This window comes from Carcharhinus amblyrhynchos, chromosome 4, assembly GCF_965287045.1.
Source record: "Carcharhinus amblyrhynchos chromosome 4, sCarAmb.v2.hapA, whole genome shotgun sequence".
Lineage (NCBI taxonomy): Eukaryota > Metazoa > Chordata > Chondrichthyes > Carcharhiniformes > Carcharhinidae > Carcharhinus > Carcharhinus amblyrhynchos.
Genome location: NC_137327.1, coordinates 18,666,640 through 18,694,281, shown reverse-complemented (window position 1 = coordinate 18,694,281; position 27,642 = coordinate 18,666,640). Strand labels below are relative to the sequence as shown.

The 27,642-nt window shown below is 42.8% G+C and overlaps 1 protein-coding gene across 2 annotated transcripts in view; it reads left to right on the top strand.

Moving 5' to 3' along the window:
- The window catches only part of cmip (c-Maf inducing protein), a 227,149-nt gene that overhangs the window by 113,028 nt on the left and 86,479 nt on the right, over positions 1 to 27,642 (top strand). For both annotated transcript variants that reach the window (XM_080186763.1, XM_080186762.1), the window contains exons 2-3: positions 7,812 to 7,937; positions 16,076 to 16,126. In XM_080186763.1, coding sequence (XP_080042889.1) covers positions 7,812 to 7,937; positions 16,076 to 16,126 — 177 coding nt within the window. The remainder of the gene's footprint in view (positions 1 to 7,811; positions 7,938 to 16,075; positions 16,127 to 27,642) is intronic.

Here is a 27,642-nt window from a genome sequence, read left to right as displayed (position 1 = left end):
ATTGGCTCCTAATCTCTGAGCTCCAGGTTGTTGTACTGGGGCCTTAACCCAAGGGTGTGCTGGGGAACGCACACAACTCCCTTCCCCCCTCTGACCCATGTACACCCGGTAGAAGGTCACAAGTAAGGTTCGCACAGCAATGTCCGGCAAAGTGCAAACTTGCCCTGCACTGGGGAACCTTCTGAAAAATACAACTTAAATCGCAAACTTTGGTTGGTTCTGACTGGGTCACATCAATAGGTACCTACAAAACATTAGAAGAATTAAAACCTTTTCTAACTTCTGGGTAACTATAACTGCACAGGCACACACCGACTCCCCCATGGAACTGCTACCATCACCAAGGGAGTTCAACTCCCAGGTCTACTTCTAACCTACCTGACCCCCACCAAGGTCCAACACAACCGTCCCACCCTCCCCTTACTGGTTTACAGCAGCTAGTGCCGTAAAAAAAGAGGGCATGGCCTCCTTATATCTGACTGCTGCCCTCAAGGCTAAGCCCTAGGGATGCACCACACTACTTGGATCCCATCTCCCTGGAGGGTCGGGCAAGATGGGATTGTAGAATATTTTGGGAAAGAAATGAAGAGCGGGGTTGCAGTCCGATCCTAATTGCCATTCCGGGGAGTTCAGTCCTCAAATATTTTTGACTTTTTGCAGGATGTTCCTAGTTTCGTTGAATAAGATGTCGGGATGTCACCAACTTGAATTGTTTCACGACAGACCTGTTTAAGGGAGAGGCTGAGGGTGGGATTTTCCAGACCCGTCGTGATGGTTCACGAAAGGCCACCAGTGGGAACTTCCAATTCTTGCTGATGCTTACACCATTTTACGTAGCTCGCCCATCCCGCCACTGGGGAACCCCAGGGTGGGGCACTCATCTTCCGCAGAAATGGAAGATCTCACCGTTGGGAAAGGCTGGAAAATCCTGCCCCGAGTGTTAAAGTGGATCTAAAGGAGCTGGGCTGTGGTGACGTAAAACTGTAGCAGTCTGCAATCTAGCATTTGTTATGGACCTAAAAGACCTGAAGAGCATTTTGTGATATAATGCATGCCATTTAGAACTCATGGCAAATGATTTGTGGGTTTCAGTGTTTATTCAGTAATATTTATCCCAGCCACAAATACTCAAAAATATTCAATACACGCCACTCTCACCTTTTTTGAAAAAAGGCTTTGTTTAGACAAGGTTGAATTTATTGCTACGATCTCTGTAGAGGTCGATAACAATCAAAAGAGAAGTTTGAGCTTCCAGCCATTAGCTGGAAGAATTGCACGTCAAGATTTTGTATCTTAAAAGAACTTTTACTGTGTCATGACCAAAAGCAAAACACTCCATTAAACATTTATTTTGTTTTTGGAGGCAACTTAACAACTCAACAGATTTTGCCCATTTCTACTTTCTAAGACTGGAAGCCCAATTTTGTTACTTTACTCAGTCTCTTTAATTAACTTCTGGAATGAATCGGAAGGGATTTCCAGCTCCCAAGGGGAGTTCTTCAGTTCTCTCCTTTCCTTCATGCTGTCTTCACAGTGACAGTATTCTCTGGTGATTCTCTCTCTTGCTTTTATCCAGGTGAACCCACCAGCATTATTTTAACTCCTAGATTTTCAACCTGGCCATGTGGTTCCCACTGCATTCTGCTTGGAGAACAACAGAGTCAGCAGTTTCTCCGCTGAAGGTGCAACATTTTATCAGGGTGGTACGGTGGTACCGTGCTTAGCACGGTTGCTTCAGAGCACCGGGAACCTGGGTTCAATTCCGCCCTTGGATCACTGTCTGTGTGGATTTGCACGTTCTCCCCATGTCTGCGTGGGTTTCCCCCAGAGGGTCAGGTTTCCTCCCACATTCCAAAGATGTACAGGTTAATTGGATTGGCCATGCTAAATTGCCCCTCAGTGTTGCAAGGTGTTTGGTTTGTTTTGATTTGATTTATTATTGTCACATGTATTAACATACAGTGAAAAATATTGTTTCTTGCATGCTACACAGACAAAACATAGAGAAGGAAACAAGGTAGTGCAGAATGTAGTGTTGCTGTCATAGCTAGCGTGTAGAGAAAGATCAAATGAATTGAGGTAGGTCCATTCAGAAGTCTGACATCGGCAGGGAAGAAGCTGTTCTTGAGTCAATTGATACGTGACCTCAGACTTTTGTATCTTTTTCCCGAAGGAAGAAGGTGGAAGAAAGAATGTTAGGTTAGATGGATTAGCCATGATAGATGTGTGAGGTTACGGGGATAGGGCACGCGAGAGAGCCTAGGTAAGATACTCTGTCAGAGAGTCGGTGCAGACTCGATAGACCAAAAGGCCTCCTTCTGCACTGTAGGGACCCTATGATTTTTTCTCCCTTTTTCTCTGTTGGCTACCGGTCACTCATGCCTAGAACTGCAACTTCCTTCTGCCTGGGTTTATAGTGAAATCTGATCCCAAAATCTATCCTCCTCTCCATGGAAACAGGAAGCACATCAACCTTGTATCCAAGTCAATACGGCAATCAGTTATCTCCAATTACCCACTGCCTTTCAAAATAGAAACAAGGGACAGATTCCAGCACAGGGATCCGATATCTGTAAGACCTTTCATTGTATTTTTGGAACAGAGAATCTTTTTACTGTGGACTTAGAAACAGCTGTAATTGGCCCCCAGGTGTTAACATTTGGCACCTCCCCTTCCATTGAACAATATAATGTGACTCTGGTTTTGAGCTAAGAGTTAAACCAGCCAGGTTTACTGTCAAACAGATGCTAGCATAGGTCACATGTCTCCTTTCAGTTAACCTACATTTGAAGATACAGTTCCTAACCATGATAATCTTGTAAACCAATTGTCCTAAAACATAATAATCATATGAATGCCATATTTGTAAAATTACAGAAAGTTCTTAAAATATATATTTTATATGTACGTGGCCAGCACGGTGGCACAGTGGTTAGCACTGCTGCCTCACAGTGCCAAGGACCTGGGTTCAATTCCCAGCTTGGTTCACTGTCAGTGCTGAGTCCGTCTATTCTCCCCATGTCTGCGTGGGATTCCTCCGGGTGCTCTGGTTGCCTCCCACAGTCTGAAAGATGTGCTGGTTAGGTGCGTTGGCCATGCTAAATTCACCCTCCGACCCAGAGACCCAAGTTCGATTCCTGGCTTGGGTCACTATCTGTGTGGAGTCTGTATGTTCTCCCCGTGTCTGCATGGGTTTCCTCCGGTGCTCTGGTTTCCTTCCGCGGTCCAAAGATGTGTGGGTTCGGTTGACTTGCCATGCTAAATTGACCCTAGCTTCAGGAGATTAGCAAGCTGAATATGTGGGGTTACAGGAGTAGGATTGTGGTTGGGGCAGACTCGATGGGCTGAATGGCCTTTTTCTGCACTGTAGGGATTCTACGATTATGCTATTCTCCCTAATTTTTCCAGGGGTGGAATCTTGTGTTCGCTCAGGTGACAAGCTTGGAGGCAGGAAGGGCATGATATGGTATCATAACTGAAGCACACCACTTATGGGTAGCTTGTTACCTCCAGTCTGGAGGGGGATATTAAAAAGGTTGCGGTGTGGATGGAGATAGCCCAGTGAGAGCTGCACCCCTGGCCTTGCTTCTGAGCATCAGAAAATTAAGCCATTAGCACACAGTTATTAGTCGGGACAATCAGTTGGATTGGTCATGCTAAATTGCCCCTCAGTGTCGCAAGATTGGGAACTTGGGAATAGTTAATGAAGCATTGCACTGTATATTCAGCACTGGTCTTTCACCTCAAATCCAGCTTCACATCCCCATTACCCTGTCTTGTTGATTGTTAGAGTGTTGCCTGAAGTGTGCTCAGGCAGACTCTGCCTGGTTCCGACTGAACAAGCATCTTGCTGTATAAAACTGCACTAATTGGGAATCCTGCTCTGAGACTGCGGGCTGGCCACTATGGGAAATAGAAAGAAAGACAGACTGGCACAGGAGGTGATGCTCTTACCAAGGTTGGAACTGAGGCACGTTGCTTGAACAGAATACAGGGAGCTTTACACTTCTTCGGCCTGGCTTGGGAATGGAATGCTTGAATCAGACACCGTGTGCTTGGAGTGGGAAGAGGTTCATTCCCCAACACTAACATCCCTCCATTAGATGAGCACAATAAACAGCTTAAACTGAACCTTGATAAAAAAGTGATGGCAGCTGAGTTGTTAATAGCCTCATCTCGGGTTTGTTAGTAACTGGTATTTGTGTAGCAAATTTCAGTCCTTCCTTATTTTCTTTATATGAAAGAGTTAAAGTGTTATTATTCATGGGTGGTTGCTGTCTGCTCCAAGTATGAGCTGCTTGTCTTGTTATCAAATTACTACATGGTCCTGCCTCCAGGTTTAAATTTCCCTACACAGAATTCTATTTAAAACAATCAATAAATAGCAAATTGAATCCTATAACTAAACTTGTTCTTCTAAGTGTACAGCTCCTGAAGGTGACTGGAGAGCTGGATTTATATGGAAGCGCACAATTTGTATGTCTAAAAATGGTGATTGCTGAGACAGAGATTTAGGCAAGAATTTCCTTGAGCAATTTATTCCAACAGAATGCATCAAAGTGAACTATTTTTAATTCAATAAAAGGACTGACCATTTAATATGAAATGCACTTTTCATTGTTTTACTGTTTTGAACCCATTGAATATCATAGAATCCCGACAGCGCAGAAGGAAGCCATTCAGCCCATTGTGTCTGCACCAAAACTTACCCAGGCTTACTACATAACACCATGTATTTACCCTGCTAATCTCCATAACCCATATATCTTGACATACAAAAGGGCAATTTAGCATGGCCAATCAACCTAACCTGCACATCTTTGGACTGTGGGAGGAAACCGGAGACCCGGAGGAAACTCATGCAGACACAGGGAGGACACGCAAACTCCACACCAATGATCGAAGGAATAGAATCTGGGTCCCTGGTGCTGTGAGGCAGCAATGCTAACCACAGTGCCATCCTGACCACCCACTGCACTGTGACACTGTGACACCCAACATCTGGAGAAACTGCTTCAATACTTTACATCTTTTGTCTTATAAACAAGGAAAATTGGAAATGGGAGCTGGATTTCTGGTCAACTTAATTTTTTAAAGAGGCCCTTTCTCCTCAGCTCACCTCAATATGCGCGTGTTCGTTGATATATTTTGTGTTGCTCTACCATTCCAGAGAAACATTTGCTCTTTTCAGAAAATCTGCAGCGTTTTTGGAACATTTTAAAATGGGTGTTGACAAGAAAGCTTTTGGTAAACGACCTTATTTGTTTAGAAAATAACTTACTTTCATTCCGATCATGGTACAATTAAGTGTCACAGTCATGAGCTCATTGCTTAGTTTGATTATTTACAAACACTTCTCCATGGTGCCAGCGGCTCTTTAACTATTCCCAATGTCTAGCTGTTATAGGGGTTGATTTGTGTCTCACTAGCTGGTGGGCAATCTGTCAGTGATAGAACCCTCCTGCTTTTCACTTCTATTCTGCTCGATTACTTTTACTACCTCGATTCGCTGGTGAAGGTTAAATCTATCGCTTGGTCATGTTTTGAAGCATTGATTTTCTCAATGCTCACCATCCATTTATGAATTTTGTTTGGTCACGTGCAGATGCAGGAGATTTGAATCTCCTATTCAATATTCTCCACTCACCTGATGAAGGGGCAGCGCGCGCAAAGTTCGTGATTCCAAATAAACCTGTTGGACTATACCTTGACATACAAAGAGGCAATTTAGTATGGCCAATCAACTTAACCTGCACATCTTTAGACTGTGGGAGGAAACCGGAGCACCTGGTGTTGTGAGACTTCTTACTGTGCCCACTCCAGCCCAATGTCGGATCTCCACATCATTTCTTTTCAATATTGTCAGTAAGGCATGTGTCTAAGACACTGCCAGTCTTCCTTCTGAAAAACTACATTAAATTTCATCACTTATAGTGACTGCCCCCAATAGTATTTCTCACTTGGTGCAACCTTGCACCATTTGTGACTTTTACTTTTTGTAATCCGTTTTCTGTTGGTCAAAGAGCTTTTATTATCCAGTTTCTGTCTTGTTCCTTCTGTGCTGGGGAAGAATTTGCCTCTTCAAATATTACAGAGTTCATTTCCTCCCAGCAACAGAGGCTTATTAACAGAATTAAAGCTGCTTTTGTCTTTAATAGAGAAGTTGTATCCAAACTTCTGTGAGAAACACGTACTCCACATAGTAGTGTAATTCCTGTGGAATTGCTGGTGTCAGTGCTTCAGAAGAACTGAGTCATTTTGAAAGCAGATTATCTGTTCATTATCACATTGCTTTTTGTGAGCCTCTTGCTGCAGTGCTTTCCTATTTCACCACAGTGACTGCACTTCCAAAGTGCTCCATTGGTGGCAAAGTGCTTTTTGGATGCTTTGAGGCCATAAAAAGTGCATTAAAAATGCAAGTTGTTCTTTCTTTTGTAAGCGGGACTAATGTTCAACCTGAAAAATTGCAGCTGTACTTCAATACTAATGACTAGTATGAATGTTTTAAACCTGTGTGTAAGACAAATATATCTCTACTGTTGATTTGGAGAGATGGAAAGCAACCTGTTGATTTGTTCTTTGCCTGTTTTCCCCTGTGATGTGTGGCATATTCTGGCAAACCACAACACTTCTATGAATAAATTGAGCGGCTGTTTATAGAGAAACTATTTTTCTCTATGTAAATATTCAGTATTATAATTTTTGGCCAGGAACCAAAGAAAATGGCTTGTGCAGAATTCTCATTGCTAGGTTTTGCAGGTGAAGATACAGTTGTTTAATGTTAATCCATCTTGTTAAGGACAGTTTGGAGACACAAGGTTCATTTGTGCTTGTTCAGTGTTAGCAGAGCTTCTAGGTACAGGGCAGGGCTAAATATTTCAATTTTGACGCAAAACGAGTAGTGACTTTTTACAGGGGTAAGGAGGAGGGTTGGGCCCACGGGCGGCACGGTGACACAGTGATTAGCACTGCTGCCTCACGGCGCCAGGGACCTGGGTTCAATTCCGGCCTCGGGTCACTGTCTGTGTGGAGTTTGCACGTTCTCCCGTAAGTGCGTGAGTTTATCTTGGGTGCTCTGGTTTCCTCCCGCAGTCCAAAGACGTGTGGGTCAGGTTGATTAATCATGCTAAAAATTGACTCAAGTGTCAGGGGATTAGCAGGGAAAGTTTGTGGAGTTATGGGAATAAGGCCTGAGTGGGATTGTGGTTGGTACAGATTCAGTGGGCCAAATGGCCTTCTTCTGCAATGTATGCTAAGGGTTCTATGATTAACGTGGGCTACTTTCTCAGAGAGTTGGCGCAGACTGAATGGGCCGGATGGCCTTTTTTTGCACTGTTGTGATCCTCTGGTTTTGTGCCACTGAAAATTGTTTATTTCCATGTAGTATTGTGCAGCTCTTGACCAATGAGAAAATAAATAGCAAAAATAAATAAAACAAATGGCAAATTGTATTTCCTCTAGCTGGTACCAGATCTAGCTGGTATGCTACACTTAACAATGATCCAAATCAAAGCAGATATTCTTCTCTCCCTTTTAAGGTCTTCAGCTGAGAGAGGTCCATTTGTGACTGGGAAAATCAGATTGCATAAATCACTGGGCTTGCCACCAAATCTCACTACTAAATGGCCTAGAATGCTGTTTTGATGCACTGAGCCACATAGATTGGCAGAATTAATACTCTTACTGGACATCGTTACCTCCCAACAATGTCACCAAGCACTCACAAGAAAAGCGCACAATAACTGATCTGTTTACTGAGTTACCATTTAAACAGGTGATTTAATGCAGAATGCTTTTTGCTTTCTTTGCAGCCTGCTGGCTATATGGAGAATGCCATCTCATACAGTGCTATTGAGGACGTTCAGCTGTTGTCATGGGAGAATGCACCTAAGTACTGTTTACAGCTCACCATCCCAGGAGGCACAGTTCTACTTCAGGTAAGCTCTCGGAGAAACTCAAAACACAAGCATTTCACTGTGAGCTATTTGCAGTTACCTTGTTTTGGGAGGAAGGGTTGAATTGAATTGAATTGATTTATTATTGTCACATGTATTGGGATACAGTGAACAGCATTGTTGCGTGCGCATTATACAGACAAAGCAAGCTACTGTTTGTAGAGTGCATGGAGAGAAGGAATGGATAGGGTGCAGAATATAGTGTTACCATTATAGCTAGGGTGTCGAGAAAGATCAGCTTAATATGTGATAGGACCATTCAAAAGTCTGATGGCAGCAGGGAAGAAGATGTTCTTGAGTCAGTTGGTATATGTTTTTAGACTTATGATTTGATTTGATTTATTACTATGACATGTATTAGTATACAGTGAAAAGTATTGTTTCTTGCATGCTATACAGACAAAACATACAATTCATGGAGTGCATAGGAGAGAAGGAAAGGATAGGGTGCAGATTATAGTGTTACAGTCATTTGCTAGGCTATATCGAAAGATCAGCTTAATATAAGGTGGGTCCATTCAAAAGTCAGATGGAAGTAGGGAAGAAGGTGATCAGTTGGTATGTGTTTTGTCTCTTTTTCCTAATGGAAAAAAGTGGAAGAGAGTATGTCCAGGGTGCGTGGGGTCCTTGATTATGCTGGCTACTTTTCCGAGGCAGCAGGAAATATAGATGGAGCCATTGGATGGGAGGCTGGTTTGCTTGCTGGGCTGGGCTACGTTCACAACTTTTTGTGTGCTTCTTGTGGTCTTGGTCAGAGCAGGAGCCATACCAAGCTGTGATAAATGCGTGAAGAATGCTTTCTGTGGTGCATCTGTAAAAATTGATGAGTGTCCTAGGTGGAAAAGCAGTGGGAGATTACAGGGGAAGGTGACCACAAATGTGTGAAGGTTTTGCAGGGGGAAAGTTTTTAGCTAAAACCAATAATTGCCACTTACCTCTCAATAATTGGGTGTGGGTTTTGCGGCCAGTGGTGATGTGACATCTGCTGCTGACCTTGGAGAAAGCTGCCTTCAAAGATCTAGTGATCACTACAGAATGGAATTCACTTTTCCCAACATTAATCTGAATCTAGTACTAAATCAAAGGGATCTCCAGGCACCCAGCAACAGTGATGTCATCATGAAGGGTAATTAGCCAATCACACTGAAGAATCGTCACAGCCAGCAAATCGGGAAATAAAATGTATAACGTCTCTTTAACCTTTTATAAATTTTATGGGGAGTGAAATATAGATTGGGACATACACATTAGAAGCTGAAGCATCATAAACTTTAAAAAAAAAGAAAACAATAGAATATTTATCATGATTGAAAAAATTGGCTTTACACAAATATAGAATTAGTTTTCCAGGGCCAGAGCGGCATTCAAGCATTTGTTTAAAATTTATTTACTAGTGTCGCAAGTAGGCTTACGTTAACACTGCAATGAAGTTACCGTAAAAAATTCCTGAGCAGCCACACTCTGGCGCCTGTTCAGGTACACTGAGGGAGAATTTAGCGTGACCACTGCATCTAATGAGTACATCTTCTGGACTGTGGAAGAAAATTGGAGCACTTGGAGGACACCCATGCAGACTTGGGAGGAACATGCAGACTCTGCACACAGACAGTGACCCAAGCCGGGAATTGAACCCGGGTTCCTAACCCTGTGAGGCAGCCGTGTAACCACTGTGCCACCGTATCGCCCACATATTATGACTTAGAACATGATTAAAAACCCCATTACAACTCAACTTGATGAGGCGTAAACTTTTCTGCTCCTTTTAGCAGTGATTTTCGATAGATTCTCCTCAGTTCAGTGTGGAATGGCAATTTATGGATTTCCATGTTTAACGCTGTTAGTTTCTCTGCCGTTGCAGTTACATAAGGTGCCTCTCTCAGCTTCTGTGTTCTGATCAGACTTAGTAATCTAGATGTATTTTAATCAAATAAATTGATACTGAATATAGCATTTGTATTTCTTAATACATTTCACCCAGCAAGTATCTCAACAAATCTAACTCCTCAGTGAATTCAATCAGGATCAGTTACAATCCTGATACAATCTTAGAATCTCCACAGTGCAGAAGGAGGCCATTTGGCTTATCGAGTCAGCACTGACTATCTGACAGACCATTCCACCCAGACCCTATCCCTGTAACCCCACATATTTAACCTGCTAATCCCCCCAACTTATACATCTTGGGGTGCCTCCCTGGTAAGTTTCTTGCCTCCACGTGGTCCATATTCCTCTATTCCCTGCCTATTCATGTATCTATCCAGATGATTGCGATAGAATCAGCTTCCATCACTTCCCCCGGCAGCACATTCCAGGCATTCACCACCATCTGTGTGAAAAACTTGCCCCTCACTTCCCTTTTAAACTTTCCCCTCTCACTTTCAACTATGCCCTTGAATAATTGACCCCTTCAACCCTGGGAAAAAGACTCTGACTATCCACTCGATCCAAGCCTGTTATAATCTTGTAAACCTCTATCAGGTTCCCCCCCCCGCCACTTCTCTGACACTCCAATGAAAACAATAGTTAAAAAGTCATATTGTGATTCACAGAATAATAAACCCCAGGGCTGGGATGGAATGGAACCAACATTTGGTGCTTATTATGTTTGAAGGGCTGGCTGTTAACTTAGCTGATTACACTCAACAGTGCACTTTTACAGCACGGAGCTCCAAAGCAAAAATATTGTCCAGTAGTCATTTATAAGGTTCTTTGTCAACGGACATCATTTGCTAAAAGCCCTGGTGTTTATTGATGCTAATGATGCCATTGTTATATGTTGCCAATTGCAGACTAGCCAGTCACTGGTTGGAATGTTAAACATTGTTAATCCTCCATTTTAAAACTCGTAAACTTAGGTGGCCTTTATCACATGCTTGACCCAAACTTATTAACGCTGAGCTGAGCTCTTTTTTGATAGTGTAAATATTTTTCATCCAAAAAAATGTACTCTTTCAAACCCATTTGATGTGATTACATTGCTGTATGAGGTGCTTTTTTAAGAAATGTTGGGAGCAATTCTCCCCGAAGATTTCTGAGTCGAATTCGCGTGTAAACTGGAGTAAATCATGCTGGTTTTTTCAGTGGGAGTTCAAAGAAGAATCTCCCACGCTCTGTGCACAGCAAAAAGCACCAGTGTAAATCATGAACAAAATCAGTGGGCCAGGCCTATTCCCACCCTGGAGACCAGCAGCACAGCGCTGAGCAGGCCACTGCACATGTGCCACTCTGTCAGCACCGAAATTGGTGCATGTGAGCGGTCCAATTGTTGGCTAGCCCCGTGACCCTCGCGCCGCTGGCCTCTCACACCCACCCACAAGGCCGGTTGCCCCAACCCCCATTCCCAAGCATGCTCGGGCCTTGCCCTCCCCCACTGGCAGCCCCGATCGCCCCAATCCCCACACTCTCCCTGCAGTGCCTGCACCGCCCCCCCCCTTTGCAGCTCTGATTGCTGGCCTCCCTCTCCCACCGATCCAGACTGCAGAGTGGCAGCGGGATGCCCCACTCTCAAAAGGCCCCACCTCCTCAAGCCCCACTCCCTTGGCACTATTACTTTTCCCCTTGCACAGTGCTGGGGCCCAGGCTGGCACTGCCTAGGTGCCAGTGCCCATGGGGCACTCCCCCTGGCCCCCAACCCTTTGGGGGAAGAGGAGGGAACCCGATTGCACCTCCTTTCACTCTAACAGGGTCACGCCACCAGTTCAGCGCAAGTGGGGAGCTATAGTCATCCCCGCTGGAGTGAACCACTCCTGGCAGGGTCGGGGGTGGGGTGGGGGGTTGGGGGGGGGGGGGGGGGGGTGGCGGTGGTTGCCGGGAGAGGCTAGCGGGCCTGGAGATTTCAGTCCTGGGCTGGCTAATTATACTTAAAATACGTTGAAATGTCACCCAGCATTTGTAATGCGTCTCCACGCCTATTTCCAGCATGGAGATGATGGCGCTGGAAATCCGGGCGCTGGGCTCCCCACTCGGGGCCAGACGCCCAGCGCAGATCGCACTTAAATCTCAAATTTTTAAATCATTTTAAAAGGTAATAATTTTGCAAGTATTATACTAACTGGTGAAATATTTCATTTCCAATGTTTAGTCACTATTAAATATTTTTTCAAAAGCTGTCATTTGAAATTACTTCCTAAAATGGCCATAAAACTTTTTCAAGAAAAAAATGCTTACTGCAGCTCTTCTCCGTCTGTTCTCTCCCCCTATTCCTCCCCCCACAATCAGCATCAGTTGCCATTATAATTGTTGATCCTTCCCTTAGGAAATCTGGAATGTTTGCCTGCATGCTATTTAAGAGAGAAATGAAATAAATGGTTATTGGCCCTTTTCCCAGATATGAAGGATAGTTGCATCAGGATTGGCTGCAGCCACAGAAACTTCTCTATTTTAACGTTGTCAAATAAATTTAGATTAGGTTTGAGTATTTCCAGAAATGATTTTTTTTGTGTGTGTGTGAGGGTGTCTGGCATTGATTACCAGACGCAGCATCGTGGCGAATGCAACTTCTTCTGCGGTGATATGTTGGAGAAGTGCTGCCATATGGCCCACCTTGTGTTCGAAAATACAGGACATGTGCCTGTCTAAAAGAACCTTCCATATGTTAAACCCCCAATCTCATTTGTCCAGCCTGGGGGAAGCTTTTACCTCCAAGTAAAAGGGAAAAGCTAGAGGCAGTGTAATCCCACAATTTACCACCTATTTGCCAACTTCAAAGACAGATGGGGCAGCACTTTGGGCGTGATTACCAATGTACTACTGGTCATTTCTGGCTGAATTTTAAATCTGGAGTGGGGGACGCGATACCCGGATCGTTTCGTCACCCCTTGCACCATGTCAGCATCACTGATGTAACTTTATTTTGATAGGCATTGGCACGGTGGCACAGTGGTTGGCACTGTTGCCTCACAGCTCCAGGGACCTGGATTCGATTCCCGGCCTGGGTCACTGTGTGGAGTTTGTACGTTCTCTGTGTGGGGTTTCCTCCGGGTGCTCCCACTTCCTCCCACAGTCCCAAGATATTTAGGTTAGGTTGATTGGTCATGCTAAATTTCCCCTTAGTGTCCTAGGATGTGTAAGTTAGAGGGATTAGCAGGGTAAATATGTGGGGCGACGGGAATAGGGCTTGGGGGGGGATTGTTGTCGATGCAAACTCAATGGGCCAAGTAGCCTTTCTGTGCACTGTATGGATTCTAAGATTCTAATTGGATCAGAGGTAGGTTTGGTGCCCAGTTAGCAAGTGCCATCTCGAGGAGTCAGTAACTGTCTGGTAGGTGACCCTCAAAGACAACTGGTGGCCATGATTGGGTTTGCCATTGTCATGAGAAATGGCGTGGACAGAAGAGCAAATAACAAATATTTAAGTGAGCAGTAAAATGAATACACTAAATAATTTGTGATATTATCGATAGATGCTTCAATATGATGCAAATTAACAGATCTGGGGACAGTGTGGAAAAAGTGAAATTCAGGTAGAAGAATCAGTCATGAGAATATTGAATGAAGGAGTGGGTTTGAAGGGCCAAATGGCCCACTCCTTTCCTATTCCCCGGCCAGAATTTTCCAGCCGTTCACATCCCACCGTCGCTGCAAGCGAAGATGGAGAATTTGGCGCTCAGTCAAATCTGCGTCACTGTAGTGAAACCAGAGAATCCCACTGGCGTGAATGGCCAGAAAATTTAGGGCCTTATGTTAAGTGATATGTGAACAGAAATTCATTGAAAAATGAAACTTTGATATTAAAATATTTTTAGTTCATTCACAAATAGATAATGATTAGCAAAGTTGCTAATGGACTGAGTTGCAAAAATAAAATCAAACCGTGCATTATAGACAATTCACTATGACTAGGTGTTTGAAAAAAAATCTCTAAGTGTGTCCATATGCTTCCTAACACAGACAATTTTTTTTTGTCATGAGTTTTGTGTTTCAAATATTTTTTAATCAAAAAGAACAGAAATGATGTACAGTGTAATAGGAGATAGCAACCAGAACCACTGCCAATATTTTACAGAGAGGCCAGAGCTTGCAAGGGCTTGCAGTATTTACCTTGTCATTAATGGATTAATGTCAAAGCCTGGGCTCATTCCCATTTTTATGTTGCTTCTGTGACCGCACAAAGGTTGGAGGTATTTCATTTCATCGCCAATTCTTTCAGTTAGAGCAAGGAGTCGACAATTCTGCAGGAACTGAAAATGTAAATACCACCACGACAACAGGAACTTAGAGTCATAGAGGTTTACGGCATGGAAACAGGCCCTTCAGCCCAACTTGTCCATGCTGCCCAGTTTTTAACCACTAAGCTATTCCCAATTGCGTGCATTTGGCCCATATCCTTCTATCTCCATCTTACCCATGTAATTATTCAAATGCTGTTTAAAAGACAAAATTGTACTAGCCTCTATTAGTGCTTCTTGTTCCCTTTGAGTGAAAAAAATTGCCTCCCTGGACCCTTTTGTATCTCTTCCCTTCCATCTTACAGAGGAGATGTTAGGGGTAAGTTTTTCACTCTGAGGGTGGTGAGTGAATGGAATCGGCTGCCGTCGGTGGTGGTGGAGGCAAACTCACTGGGGTCTTTTAAAAGACTTCTGGGTGAGTATATGGGATCTAATGGGATTGGGGGTTATAGATAGGTCTATGGCTTAGTAGGTATAGAAGTGATCGGCGCAACTTGTGGGCCGAAGGGCCTGTTTGTGCTGTAGTGTTCTATGTTCTATCTTAAACCTATGCCCTCTGGTTTTAAACTCCCATACCTTTGGGAAAAAATGTTGACTATCAAGCTGATCTATCCCCTCATTATTTTATAGACCTCCATAAGGTCACCCTTAAACCTCCTATGCTCCAGGAAAAAAAAGTCCCAGTCTATCCAGCCTCTTCTTATAACTCAAACCATCAAGCCCGGTAGCATCCGAGTAAATCTTTTCTATACTCTTTCTAGTTTAATAATACTATTTCTATTATAGGGTGGCCAGAATTGTGTACAGTATTCCAAGTGTGGCCTTGTCAATACAACTTCAAGATGTCCCAACTCCTTTATTCGATGTCCTGACCTGCTCCTATTTCTTATGTTCTTAATTAAACCAAGTATACTGAATGCCTTCGCCACCTTGGATCTGAGATGGAGGAAGGCACTCCTCTTCCTTCTGGCCTACAAGCAGTACTGGAAAAGCACATTGCCTGTTGCTTCCAACTGCCTCAAGTCCTTTCAGCTGTGAGGCCTTTCAAGACTTTGGCAACAAAGCAGTCAGCATTAATTTGAAAACAAGAGTTAAAATGTGAGGCATTTAATTATTTAAAATCAGGGCCCATCTCTGAAGAGCAGGTTACTCACCCACTGCTCAATAACCTTGCATCAAAAGTGGACATGTTGGAGGTGCTTTGTGTTTGGAGTTTCCCAATTTTTATGTTTTGACTGCTTCCTCACCTGCCCTGTTTTGTGGGGAGAGGGGTTAGAGGCATTGAAATTACTCCCGATATCTCCACTCCTTTGAACCAACTATTACCAACCAATAATATCAATACCAAACAAGGTCACTTTTAAGGACCTGATTTTTAAAAGAAGTTACTTCCCCAGAATGTGAAGAATTTGAAGTTCTGTCTTTGGAAGAGCCTGACCTTTGACCAGTTATTTTCTCTGTAGTGAATTTTAGCACGTGCCTTTCAATTTTTAGAAAGCTTTAGTTCTTCTTTGCTGATGCATCACAAGTCTGACCATGGAATCGAGAATCTTTAAGATCTTGAGTTTCCAGTTAGCATGAGCTCTGAAATTCTGCAGAGATTTTCCCAATCATAAGTTCAGTGAATCCCCAGAGATACTTTTTCTCAGTGGGTGGTTTTCCCCTCGGTGTATTTGACCCCAAATTGTTAATGACAGCAAATCTGTTATGTTCTAGACAGTGAATCCGGAGTACACACTGTCCGTACTAAAGCATTGATTCCTAAGATAATTTAAAATGCACTTGTTTAATTGTCTCTTATGTATGTTACAGAAACAGACAGATTTGACGCACTTTTGTTGTGTTATGGTCCAGTGCAGTACAATCACCCAAACTTTAATGACCTGTGCAATTAGGTGTTTATGTTATGTTTAATTTTCCTGTGTGATTAACATCTTGTCAACTTCTTTTCAGGCAGCTAACAGTTATCTGCGAGATCAGTGGTTTCATTCGCTGCAGTGGAAGGTAAGCAAATGGACAAGTATCTGAGAATTACTGTGTACCAATTCACTTTGCAGAGCAGAGTTGAACAGAGCAGCTGAATAAGAATTTGTGAGCAGTCTATAATAATGATCTAGAAAAGTGAAAGCTTTGCAGGCAGGCATTTTGAAATTCTGATGCTGTGCGCAGACAACAACAGATTTAAACTGTTGAATCCATGTTATTCGTTGTCAGATGAGGTGATATTGGATGGTGTGCTTTCCAGAAACCTTTGCAATGGTGACTGGTTACAGAGTGCAGTATTAGTTGTATCGCTGAAGCAGATAACTTGGCTGCATCTTGGACAAGATGAAGAGTGGCAAACGAAAAGCAGAATGTTTTGATGCAAGTTTGCACAAAATCAGACTTCCCTGCTTTGACAGGCCATGAGTTATTATCTCATAGTGGTCAGGGTTGCACTTGGGAGCAAGAGAAAGCACAGGACAAAGTAAAGACAGCAGCCAAGGATGTATAAATGTGAGGGGCATTGATTTTACTTTGGAAATAGATGTATACCTCTAGAGTAAAACTCTCAAGTAAGTATTAAATTGTTATTGTGGTATTCTTATTGCAGCACGGTGGCACACTGGTTAGCACAGCCTCACAGTGTCAGGGACCTGGGTTCAATTCCCGTTTGGGTCACTGTCTGTGTGGAGTTTGCACATTTTCCTCGCGTCTGCGTGGGTTTCCTCCGGGAGCTCCAGTTTCCTCCTACAGTCCGAAAGGTGTGCTGTGTTGGTGCATTGGCTATGTTTTTAAAAATTCTCCCTTATTGTACCCAAACAGGCGTCAGAGTGTGCCAACTAGGGGATTTTCACAGTAACTTCATTGCAGTGTTAATGTAAATCTACTTGTGACACTAACAAATAAACTTAAAAATATTGTCATCCATTTATTTTTCATTTGCACTAAGGTGACACATAATGCTGTCCCTAATGTTTATATGGGTTTTGTAACCCAGGTACAAGAGACAAGTCGTACACGTGGTATGATGTTGTAACTGGACAGGAAGATTTCAGAATGGAACCCTGGTCCACATAACTTCTATTACATTCTAAATAAAATGTGGAGGAACAGAATCACAGAACCACTAATTAGTTGTAAGAACAAAAAAAAATTTATTAAACATGAAAAGATTGAATTATGATGCAATGCTCCTTTACTCCCTTTTAGTTTAATAAATTCACACAGATTTTAAGATTAACATGGATTACAAGTATATTTTAAGCTACAATGGTCTCAATAACACCACACCCCTTCAAACACACAAGGTGGCTATGGTTAAATACGCTCTCTACTGTGAACCTCGAGAGAATCATAGAATCACTACAGTACAGAAGGAGGCCATTCAGCCTAACGAGTCTACACTGACTCTCCAACAGAGCATCTTACCCGGCAGTATCCCTGTAACCCCACATATATACCCTCCTAATCAACACATCTTGGGACACTAAGGGACAAGTAAGCATGGCCTATCCACCTAACTTGCACATCTTTCGACTATGGGAGGAAACCCAGAGAAAACCCATGCATACATGGGGAGAAAGTGCAAACTCCACACAATCACCTGAGGCTGGAATTGATCCTGGGTCCCTGATGCTGTAAGGCAGCAATGTTAATCACTGTGCCGTGAATGTCTGTGGATTTTGCCTCAGAATCTCCCCAGGTGATTGTCATGTGAAAGTTTCCTAACTCCACTCCCATAAAAACTTTCAAAATTGGCATTCACAATAATGCTTTCTATTAATGGTTTGCATTCTGAAATCCAATCGCACGTTTTCCAAATGGCACTTTTAAACAAAGTACCGCTCCATTTTTAACAGTGAATCCAGTATCCAGGTTTTACACTAACCCCTTTAGGATTTCTTTGTCTTGACTGTTATACCAACTGTTCATAATTGCTATAACTCTTAATTCCAAGATGATTAAAATGGCATAAGACCTTTGATTTACCTCTGGAATCTGCTGTCCCACTTTAAATCTGGTTACTGCCATTGTCTCTTTAAGAAGTCTCACAACATCAGGTTAAAGTCCAACTAATTTATTTGATAGTAAACTCACAAGCTTTTGGGGTTTGCCCCTTCGTCAGGTGAATGGAGAGTTCTGGCCTCAGACAGAGCATATAATAGCACACCCAGTTTACAGATTACTGATTAGAATGCGAGTCTTTACAACTTATCTGCTATTCAAGTCTTAAAGGTGCAGACAATGTGAGTGGGAAGAGCATTAGGCATAGGTTAAAGAGATGTGTGTTGTCTCCAGACAGTACAGTAAGTGAGGTTTTGCAAACCCAGGCTAGTCATGGGGGTTACAAATATGCGACATGAACCCAAGATCTCAGTTGAGACCGTCCTGATCTCCAAGAAGATTGTCTCTTTAACACAGAGCACTTTGTTTACTCTTCGTTGAATTCTTCTGAACAATACCTTGGTCTCTATCTCTTACCTTCAGTATCTTAAGACATCCTTTCTGTACCAATTCCTTGGTATCTGGACTGTAACTTCTTCCTTACGAAGCTTGTATATTTGCAACTCCCTTATCCTGACCTGCTTCTCCTTGCAGAGTTGAGAGATGTTCACTCCCCGGTGTCCAGTGTCAAACTGATATCTATCCAGCTAAAAGTAAAACTTGAAAAGCTTTTTGTTATAGCGCGTTACAGTGAGCATTTTCCTATTGAATGAACATACTGATGTTTTTGCAGGTATAGGCATGCATGAGTGATGTAATCGGTAGCTTTCACGGGTTTAGTCTTGCCACAAGAGATCTGTGTAACGAGCTGCCTCAAGTTCTGAGTCCATGTGTATTTTGCTATTTTTATGAGGCCAATTTATTACACTTTTCCACCTTACAAGGGCCTCCAGTTGCTAAGCAATGGCCACATGCTTATGCCTTTTATTTATGTTTGACACTGTAACTCTCTCTAAGGACAATAGAGGGTGGCATAGTGGTTAGCACTGCTGCCTCACAGTGCCAGGGACCCATGTTCGACTCCCAGCTTGGGTCACTATCTGCGTGGAGTTTGAACGTTCTCCCCTATGTCCCCACGGTCCGAAAAATGTGCTTGTTACTTCCTTAATATAAGCCTACCAGTGACACCAACAAATAAACTTTTAGAAACTTAGAATCACTGTTGAAACTTGTGCAAACCCCACACATGAACAAAACACCTTTGTCTTGCATGAATCTAACTATAAGTTTTACTCTTTTGGGCACAAAAACATCAAATTAAGCACACTTAAAACTTCACCCTATTTCTAATGTTGATCAGTACAAACATAAATCCCTTAAAATGACCTTTGTTTCCCTAACAATCAATAGAACCAAAAAAATCCACATTGGAGAAAAAGATGCGCAACACCAATGATTGTAACTACAGAAGTATGATATGAAAAGCCTCAGTTAACTAAGATTGTAAGCACGGAATCCCCTACAGTGCAGAAGAAGGTCATTTGGCCCATAGAGTCTGCACCGACTCTGACAGAATAATTTACCCAGGCCTTCTTTCTCATCCTATCCCCGTAACCTCACACACTTACCATGGCTAATTCATCTAACCTATGTAATCTTGGGGCATTAATTTTACCATGACCAATGACTTGGACATATTTGGACCTAATTAAGATGATTCATTTTCGTGTTTATTATGAACTATAATATTCTTCTTTGGAAATGGCATTTATTTCTGTTCCTCATTTCTTGACGCCCTCTCTGTTGCCTATCAAAGTGTACGGCACTCCTCTCGTATCTGTTGGCGTTGCAGGTGGAGATTCACATAAATAAGCCCAAGGCAGCTCCCACGACTATCAAAGCAGTCTGCCTTTAAAAGCAAAAGATAAATAAACACTACAGCCTTGTGTCACATAAATTACCTCCTTGTACATGATATATTTCATTAATAGGCTTGGGCACTGCACCTGAGCCTGCCGGCGTGGCTTGTCTCAAGAGATACTGTGCAATGTGTATCCTAGGTGCCTCAGAAGCAAATTAAACATCTATTATCCTCTTTGTTTGGTATGTCTACACTCTGCGTTTGATACACAGTTGACACAGAATTTCCACTCTCAGTCTGCGGATCAAAGAAACCCAGTGCTAAAAGGCATTTGCGAATGTTTCTTGGTACATAAAATTGTACCATCCTTTTTTTTCCCTTCTTACTTTGATGTGTATTAGAACTACAGAGGAAGAGCCTCACCTGTAACTTGAAGGGTTGGACGTCTGCACTTGAATTGATTCTGGACGAATGGATTAAAAGACACTCCTTTTTTTTTTGTTTTTTTTTTGCATCCTCTCATGTCTGCATATCATTTTTACAATATGGTGACAAGAACTTCACACCCTTTCTCATTGTGGTCCAACAAAGATTCGATTCAGGTTTTGTGCAAATAACTTTGAATTGCTACGGAAGACCCTTTAAATAGAACAGACTGCAGCTGCAGCACGCTGGGGTTGGAGGGAGTGGATATTAAAGAAGTGGGTGGGCAGTTGATCAAGTGGACTGCTTTGCACTGAATAATCTGAGCCTCCTAAGAATCAATGTAGCAACTGCAGTTAGCCAGGCAATTGGACAGTATTTCAACACATTTCTGATATTCCAAATGCCAGGTAACTAATTGGCATTCATGATTTTCATAGAATACCTACAGTGCCGAAGGAGGCTATTCAACCCATTGAGCCTACACTGACCACAATCCCACCCAGGCCCTATCCCCTTAATCCCACATATTTACCTCACTAATCCCGCTAACCTATGCATCCCGGGACACTAAAGGGCAATTTAGCACGGCCAATGCACCTAACCCACACATCTTTGGATGGTAGGAGGAAACCAGAACACCTGGAGGAAACCCATGCAGACATGGGGACAATGTGTAAACTCTGCACAGACAGTGATCCAAGCCAGGAATCGAACCCGGGTCCCTGAAGGTTTTGAACAAACTCTTTAAGGAAAACATGTTACGGTCATCAAATTTTGATGGGAGACTGACAAATTCACAGGGAACTGCAAATTGGACAATTCCAGTCTTTACACTGATTCTCTTGAAGATTCTGCTAATACCTTGCTGGAGTTATGGTCAGAGACCTGTAGACCATCCAGGGAATATTTGGGGCAGTCTTTGTGAATGGAGTTGTAACATTCTGAACGCCATGAGCTCCGCATCAGGGCAGAAATCCAATCAGAAGTATTTAATTGCTAAGTTGTTTTGTAATAGGACATTTTCTTGTCTGCGTTGCTAAAATCAATGCATTTGCTAAATGGGTATTGGTTCATAGTAAGAACAATTTAGAAAAAAAAAGTGTCATGCAGAGAAAGATATTCACAAAGTATACATAGGCCATCTTGAAAGATGGGATTTCCAGTGCAGAGCCAGATGAGTCTGGATTGTTGGCTGTAGAATTAGAGCTATCGCTGATCTGTGTGCTCGGTCCTCCAAATCTCCAAGGTGAGTTGTGCTTCAGTCGGAATGATCCGAGGTGAATTAGTGCCCCTGGTTGAGAGTGAGGAATACATCAAAGCCAAAGTTCTGATTATTACATTTTAGTTACTCCATGCTGAAAAATGTACTTAAGCAGAAGCCAAGTGCTGGGTAAGGCTCAAACGTGATGCTTTCTGTCCTTGAGTAGTCTACAGGCATTCTGAGTGGAGATGCTTACCTGAGAGGATGGCTACTCAGGTGAGGTATGACAGTGTTTAGCCATCGTATATAGATAGGCGCATGTAACCTTATCAGGAGCTGAAGCTAACAGGTGGGAGAAAACTGGGGCAAGGCAGTTTTTGTCAAACTTGCTGTGACAAGTAAAGATGTTTTTCCTATAAAAATGTGAAACCCCAACAGTGCAGAAGGAGCTCATTCAGTCGACTGAGCCTGCACCAGCAACAATCCCACCCAGGCCCTCTCCCCATAACCCCGTGTATTTACACTGCGAAACCCCCTGACAATTTACCATGGCCAGTCAACCTAACCTGCAAATCTTTGTGGGAAGAAACCAGAGCAGCTGGAGGAGAGCCACGCAGACATGAGGAGAACGTGCAGTCTCCACACAGACAGTCACCCAAGGCCAGAATTGAACCCGCGATCCTGACCCTGGGAGGCAGCAGTGATAGCCATTGTGCCACCGTGCTGCCCCAAATGGTTCATGCTAGCACAGTGCTCAAAGATTCTCCTGTTGCAACACAAGTGACGCTACTTCATGGAAGGCCTGGTGAGATGCCAGAGAAGAAACTGTAGCTAGTAGCTTGGCTGAGAAATGGTGGAAGAATGATTTCTGCTTTGTACCTTTACTGCAGCAAGCCAAGGAACCTTTGGCTGACTGTAAACCAGACCACAGCAGTGAATGACACAGAATACCAGAAAGCAGAAATACATTTGAAAGACATAGTGCAATTTCTAACTGGAAGAGAAGAAAATGTTAAGCACAGTTTATTTTACAATGAAACCTGATAGAAATGTTTCTAGACTTTCTGTGAATGAGACATGAGTGTTGGGAAGCAGAGAGGTTGTTTGAACCATCCCAGGAGAAAATTAAATTAAAAGTTGAAATCTTGCACTGCTGAATCGGAAGAGGTTTCTGGCAAGCATCTTGACAGCTTGAGCTTTGTTGAGAATGTACTTAGGTAGTCTCTAAATAGCAGAGTAAAACTGTGAGCGAAATGAGTCAAGTTGTCTCCTCCTTCCGAAATGGTAGAACATCACAGCAAAATAACCCCGTGCAGTCAGTGTCAACCATGAAAGTGGCAGTTACTCTTCAAAATGAATAGAAGAGAAGGGACTGGAAAGGAAGAGGCCTCTGTGAAAACTGGAGGAGCTAAAAACTGCCCCTTCAACCTTAGTATCTTGCACCAAGACTGGTATATTTAGATGGGACCAAAGGGCTTATTTAGATTGATAACGCACAGAGAGTGACAGGTGCCCAGGCCACAATCTTTGCATCTAAAGATGCTCAGGATCCAAACCTTCTTTAACATAGGAACATACAGAAACTAGAAGCAGGGGTAGGCCATTCAGACTTTCAAGCCTACTCTGCCATTTGTTTTGATCATGGCTGATCATCGAATTCAATATCCTGAACACCCCCCCCCCACCACCACTTTCCCCCCATACCCTTTGATCCCTTTAGCCCCACGAACTATATCTAATTTCTTCTTGAAATCAGACAAAGTTTAGGCCTTAACAACATTCTGCGATAGCAAATTCCACACATTCAGTATCCTCTGGGTGAAGAAATTTCTCCTCACTTCATTTCTAAAAGGTTTACCCGTTATCCTCGAACTATGGCCCCTAGTTCTGGAGTCCCCTGCCATTGGGAACATTCTTTCTGAGCCTGCTGTGTCTAACTTTGTTAGAATTTTATATGTTTCTATGAGATCCCTCTCACTCTTCTAAACCGGAATGAAGATAATCCTAATTGACTTAATCTTTCCTCATATGACAGACCTGCCATCCCAAGAATCAGCTTGGTAGACCTTTACTGTACTCCCTCTATAGCAAGAACATCCTTCCTCAGATAAGGACACCAAAACTGCACGCAATACTCTAGATATGGTCTCACCAACACCCTACACAATTGACTATGAGGAGAGGTTCAATATATCAGGAGTGTTTTCACTGGAAAGACGGAGGTTGAAGGAACACCTGATAGAGGGCTATAAAATTATGAAAGGCGCAGACAGGGTGGGTAGTCAAAGGCTTTTTCCTAGGGCGGATGTGTCAATTACAAGGGAGCACAGGCTCAAGATTCAAGGGGGAAAGTTTAAGAGAAATGTTCAGGGAAAGCTTTTCACACAGAGTGGTGGGTGCCTGGAACACGCTGCTAGGTGCCGGAAGCCGGCACATTAACATTAAGAGGCATTTGGATGGGTGCATAAATAGGGAGGGAATAAAGGGATACGGACCTAGTAAGGGAGAAGGTTCTTTTTGGCTTAGTTAGGGCACCATGATTGGCACAGCCTTGGAGGGCCGAAGGGCCTGTTCCTGTGCTGTACTTTGTCAAACTGGACTGTGGTTTTTCTCCATTATCTGGAGGAAACAAAATGGAGCTTCCATTATTTGAAGCAAGCTCTGACAGTTGCATCTTCTTTTGGTCTCTCCAGCGGGATTGCTGTACTGGGCTGTGCTTTGTATCAGGACAGTTTGCCGAGCTTCTTTCAGTGGAACCTAAACTTTCTTAAATGTGTGTACTTGAAAATATCTAAGACAGAAATGCTTTCGAGCAAGGCTGACAAAATCCAGTCTCTCATTGAGAAGTTTATGCAGCCCACACAATCCTATTCAAGGTTAAAGAGATAGGAATGCCGCAGAATGTAACTATTATCTGCTTTGTGAGATATACCTGTGTTTGGAACTTTTTGTTAAAACTCAGTACTTTCTGTAACAGTTTCTTTGACATCATCGAACCATATCATAATGTACAGTTGCGATTTTTCTGAATTATGTTTTACAAAGCTGCAAATGATTCCATGAATCTTAGAACTGTGTATCCTGAAGCTGGTATTTTATACACCAGTAAGTTTCCGGTCTTACACAATATAAATACTTGAAATGCTTTAAAGATATAGTCCAAGCTATAGATACTTCAAAGACAGCTTGTATTTTTTTTAACAAAAAGCAAACAGAATTTAACATGCTGAGTTTAAGTTTCACTGCTGGGGAGGGTGCTGGAGGCAGGATGCCTCACATTCTTTAACAAGTACCTGGGTGAATACTTGGCATGCCACACATTCAAGGCTATGGGCCAAGGGCTGACAAGGTGGGATTAGGTCAGAACCTTTCATGCATTGGTGCAAACTTGATGGGCCGAAGGGCCTCTTCTGCACTGTAGTATTCTATGTGAAGTCCACTGGCTCAATGAGTACAAAGTAGAACTAATGAATATTTCTCACCTGTTGCCCTCAACATCAGTGTCCGGCTTTTCAGTTCAGGAATAACATTCAGGATAAAGCTCCTGCTACATTGAGCTGTTGTGAAGTACTCACAACTTTACATCATGTAGAATAGCTTCACATATTTTGTTAATCTCGTAATGGTTACCACTGCTGCCTCACAGCACCAGAGATCCGGGTTCAATTCCAGCCTTGGGTGACTGTCTGTGTGGAGTCTGCACATTCTCCCCATGTCTGCATGGGTTTCCTCCCACAGTCCAAAGATTTGCAGGTTAGGTGGATTAGTAGGGTAAATACATGGGGTTACAAGGATAGGACCTGGGTAAAATGCTCTGTCGAAGAGTTAGTGTGGACTCGATGGGCCAAATGGCCTCCTTCTGGAGTGGTAAATCTTATGAATAAAATGTATATTCACCTGTGCTGAGTCGAAGCATCCTTTGTAAATGATGTTTATTAAAGTGTTCTGCGTCAATATATAAAGAAGTGCACGTCTAACCTTTCCCTTCCAGAAGTTTCAATAAATTGCTTATAACTTTAAATATTTGTCACTTGCACTTACTCTTCTCACAAAGAAAATTTATATTTTAAAAATATACTCACAGGTTAGCCAAAACAGCAATTGAGACACAGTGAAGTTCAGAGTTTATTGCTGTCACAATACATTTGCTTGCAACCTACCCATTTACAGTCCTTTAAACTTCTAAACAATGGGGGATTAAATGAGATCACCTCTAAAGGAGTAATAAAAGGGTCATTATGTTTGGTGAGTTTTCTTGTCTCTGTTATTTGATTTGAATAGTTCCATGCCCATGTGTTAGACTAGACATTCAACACCTAGGTCGGCACACAGTGGCAGTAGTGTATGCCATTTACAAGATGCACTGCAGTAACCTGTCAAGCATCCTTTGGCAGCACTACCCAAATCGGTGACCTCTACCACCTAGAAGGACAAGGGCAACAGATGAATGGGAACATCACCATCTGCAGGTTCCCCTCCGAGTCACCATAGCATCCATAAAAACACTACAGTGCAGAAGGAGGCAATTCAGCCCATGGAGTCTGCACTGACTCTCCAAAAGAGCGTCTTATCCAGCCTAGCCTATCCCCATAACCCAATGCGTTTACCATGGCATTTACCATCTTGACTTGGGATATATCGATTTGATTTGATTTATTATTGTCATATGTATTGGTACACAGTGAAAAGTATTGCTTCTTGGAGTCTGTACAGACAAAGCATACCATTCATAGAATGCATGGGGAGAAGGAAAGGAGAGGGTGCAGAATGTAATGAGAGTAAAAGATAGAATTGGAGGGTATACAGCTCAAAAAAGGTCACCTCGCTCTGGCGCCGTCTTGAATTGGTAGGCATTCTTTCATTGTCACTGGGTCAGAAACCTGGAGCTCTCTTCCTAACAAGACTGCAGGTGTACAAAAAAGCAGATCACCGTCACTTTCTCGAGAGCAACTGATGCTGGCCCTGGCAGCAATGTTCACATGCCAGGAAAGGATTACAAAAGCCTCCAACATGTTGCTCGGGGAAGCATGTTGTTCATCTTCTGTTTCAAATCCTGAGATGTAGTTGCTTGAAAACATTTGGGTTTCTGTTTTGCAATCACAGTAATATGCTGTTTTGGAGTCTAGCGATTGCTAAAGTGTTGTAACAATATTTTAATCTGTTTCACGTATTTTGTTAATCCCACACTTTATTGTAATGCAGTGACCTTGATATTTGTGAGAACCAGCACTAACTCAATCACAAGTCACAGGACGCAACGTTAACAAACTCCGAATTCAGAAGTTGAATTGACTTCTGCTTTAAAAACAAAGCTTTGCCAGTCTTATGGATCTCCGCAACCTTCTGGTTTTCCAGGAGAAAGAGCTGGAAGTCATGATGCAGGTTTCAGCCTGTTTCGCATCCTTAATGTTCCACAGTCAAATGATCTGCTCGTGCTAACCAACAGTTCTGCTTTTGTGAACCTTCCACATTTTTGAAGGTGGCCAGATATTGGGCCCAAGCTCTCACATTTTAATCTGTAAATATTTTAAAAGTGCTTCATTATGAAATACCTCATCATGTTTGCGGTTATAATTTAGGATGACTGCACTGGACATTTTTATTTCATAGAATCAAACAGTGCTGAAGGAGGCCATTCAGCCCATCAAGGCTGCATCGACAACAGTACCACCCAGGCCACATCCTCTCATCCTCATCAATGTACGCTGCCAGTCCCCCTGACACTAAGGGGCAATTTAGCACGGCCAATTAACCTAATCTGCATGTTTTTGGAGTGTGGGAGGAAAACGGGGCACCCGAAGGAAACCCATGCAACAGCAGGGAGAAAGTGCAGACTCTGCACAGACACTGACCCAAGCCGGGAATTGAACTCGGTTCATTGGCGTTGTGAGGCAGCAGTGCTAACTACCGTGCTACCCCCTTCAGTTCATTTCCCCCTCAAAAGAAAAAGGCATGCAAATATCCTGCATTATCATGATTGCATATTTTTCTTTGTGGTGTACGAAGGAAGATAAGTTTTAAGGACTGAGCTCAGTCTTCACTGTGTTACCGCAAATATTTGCAAGCTGCCGACATTAGGAAAGCAGTAAAATGTTGGAGTCAAAC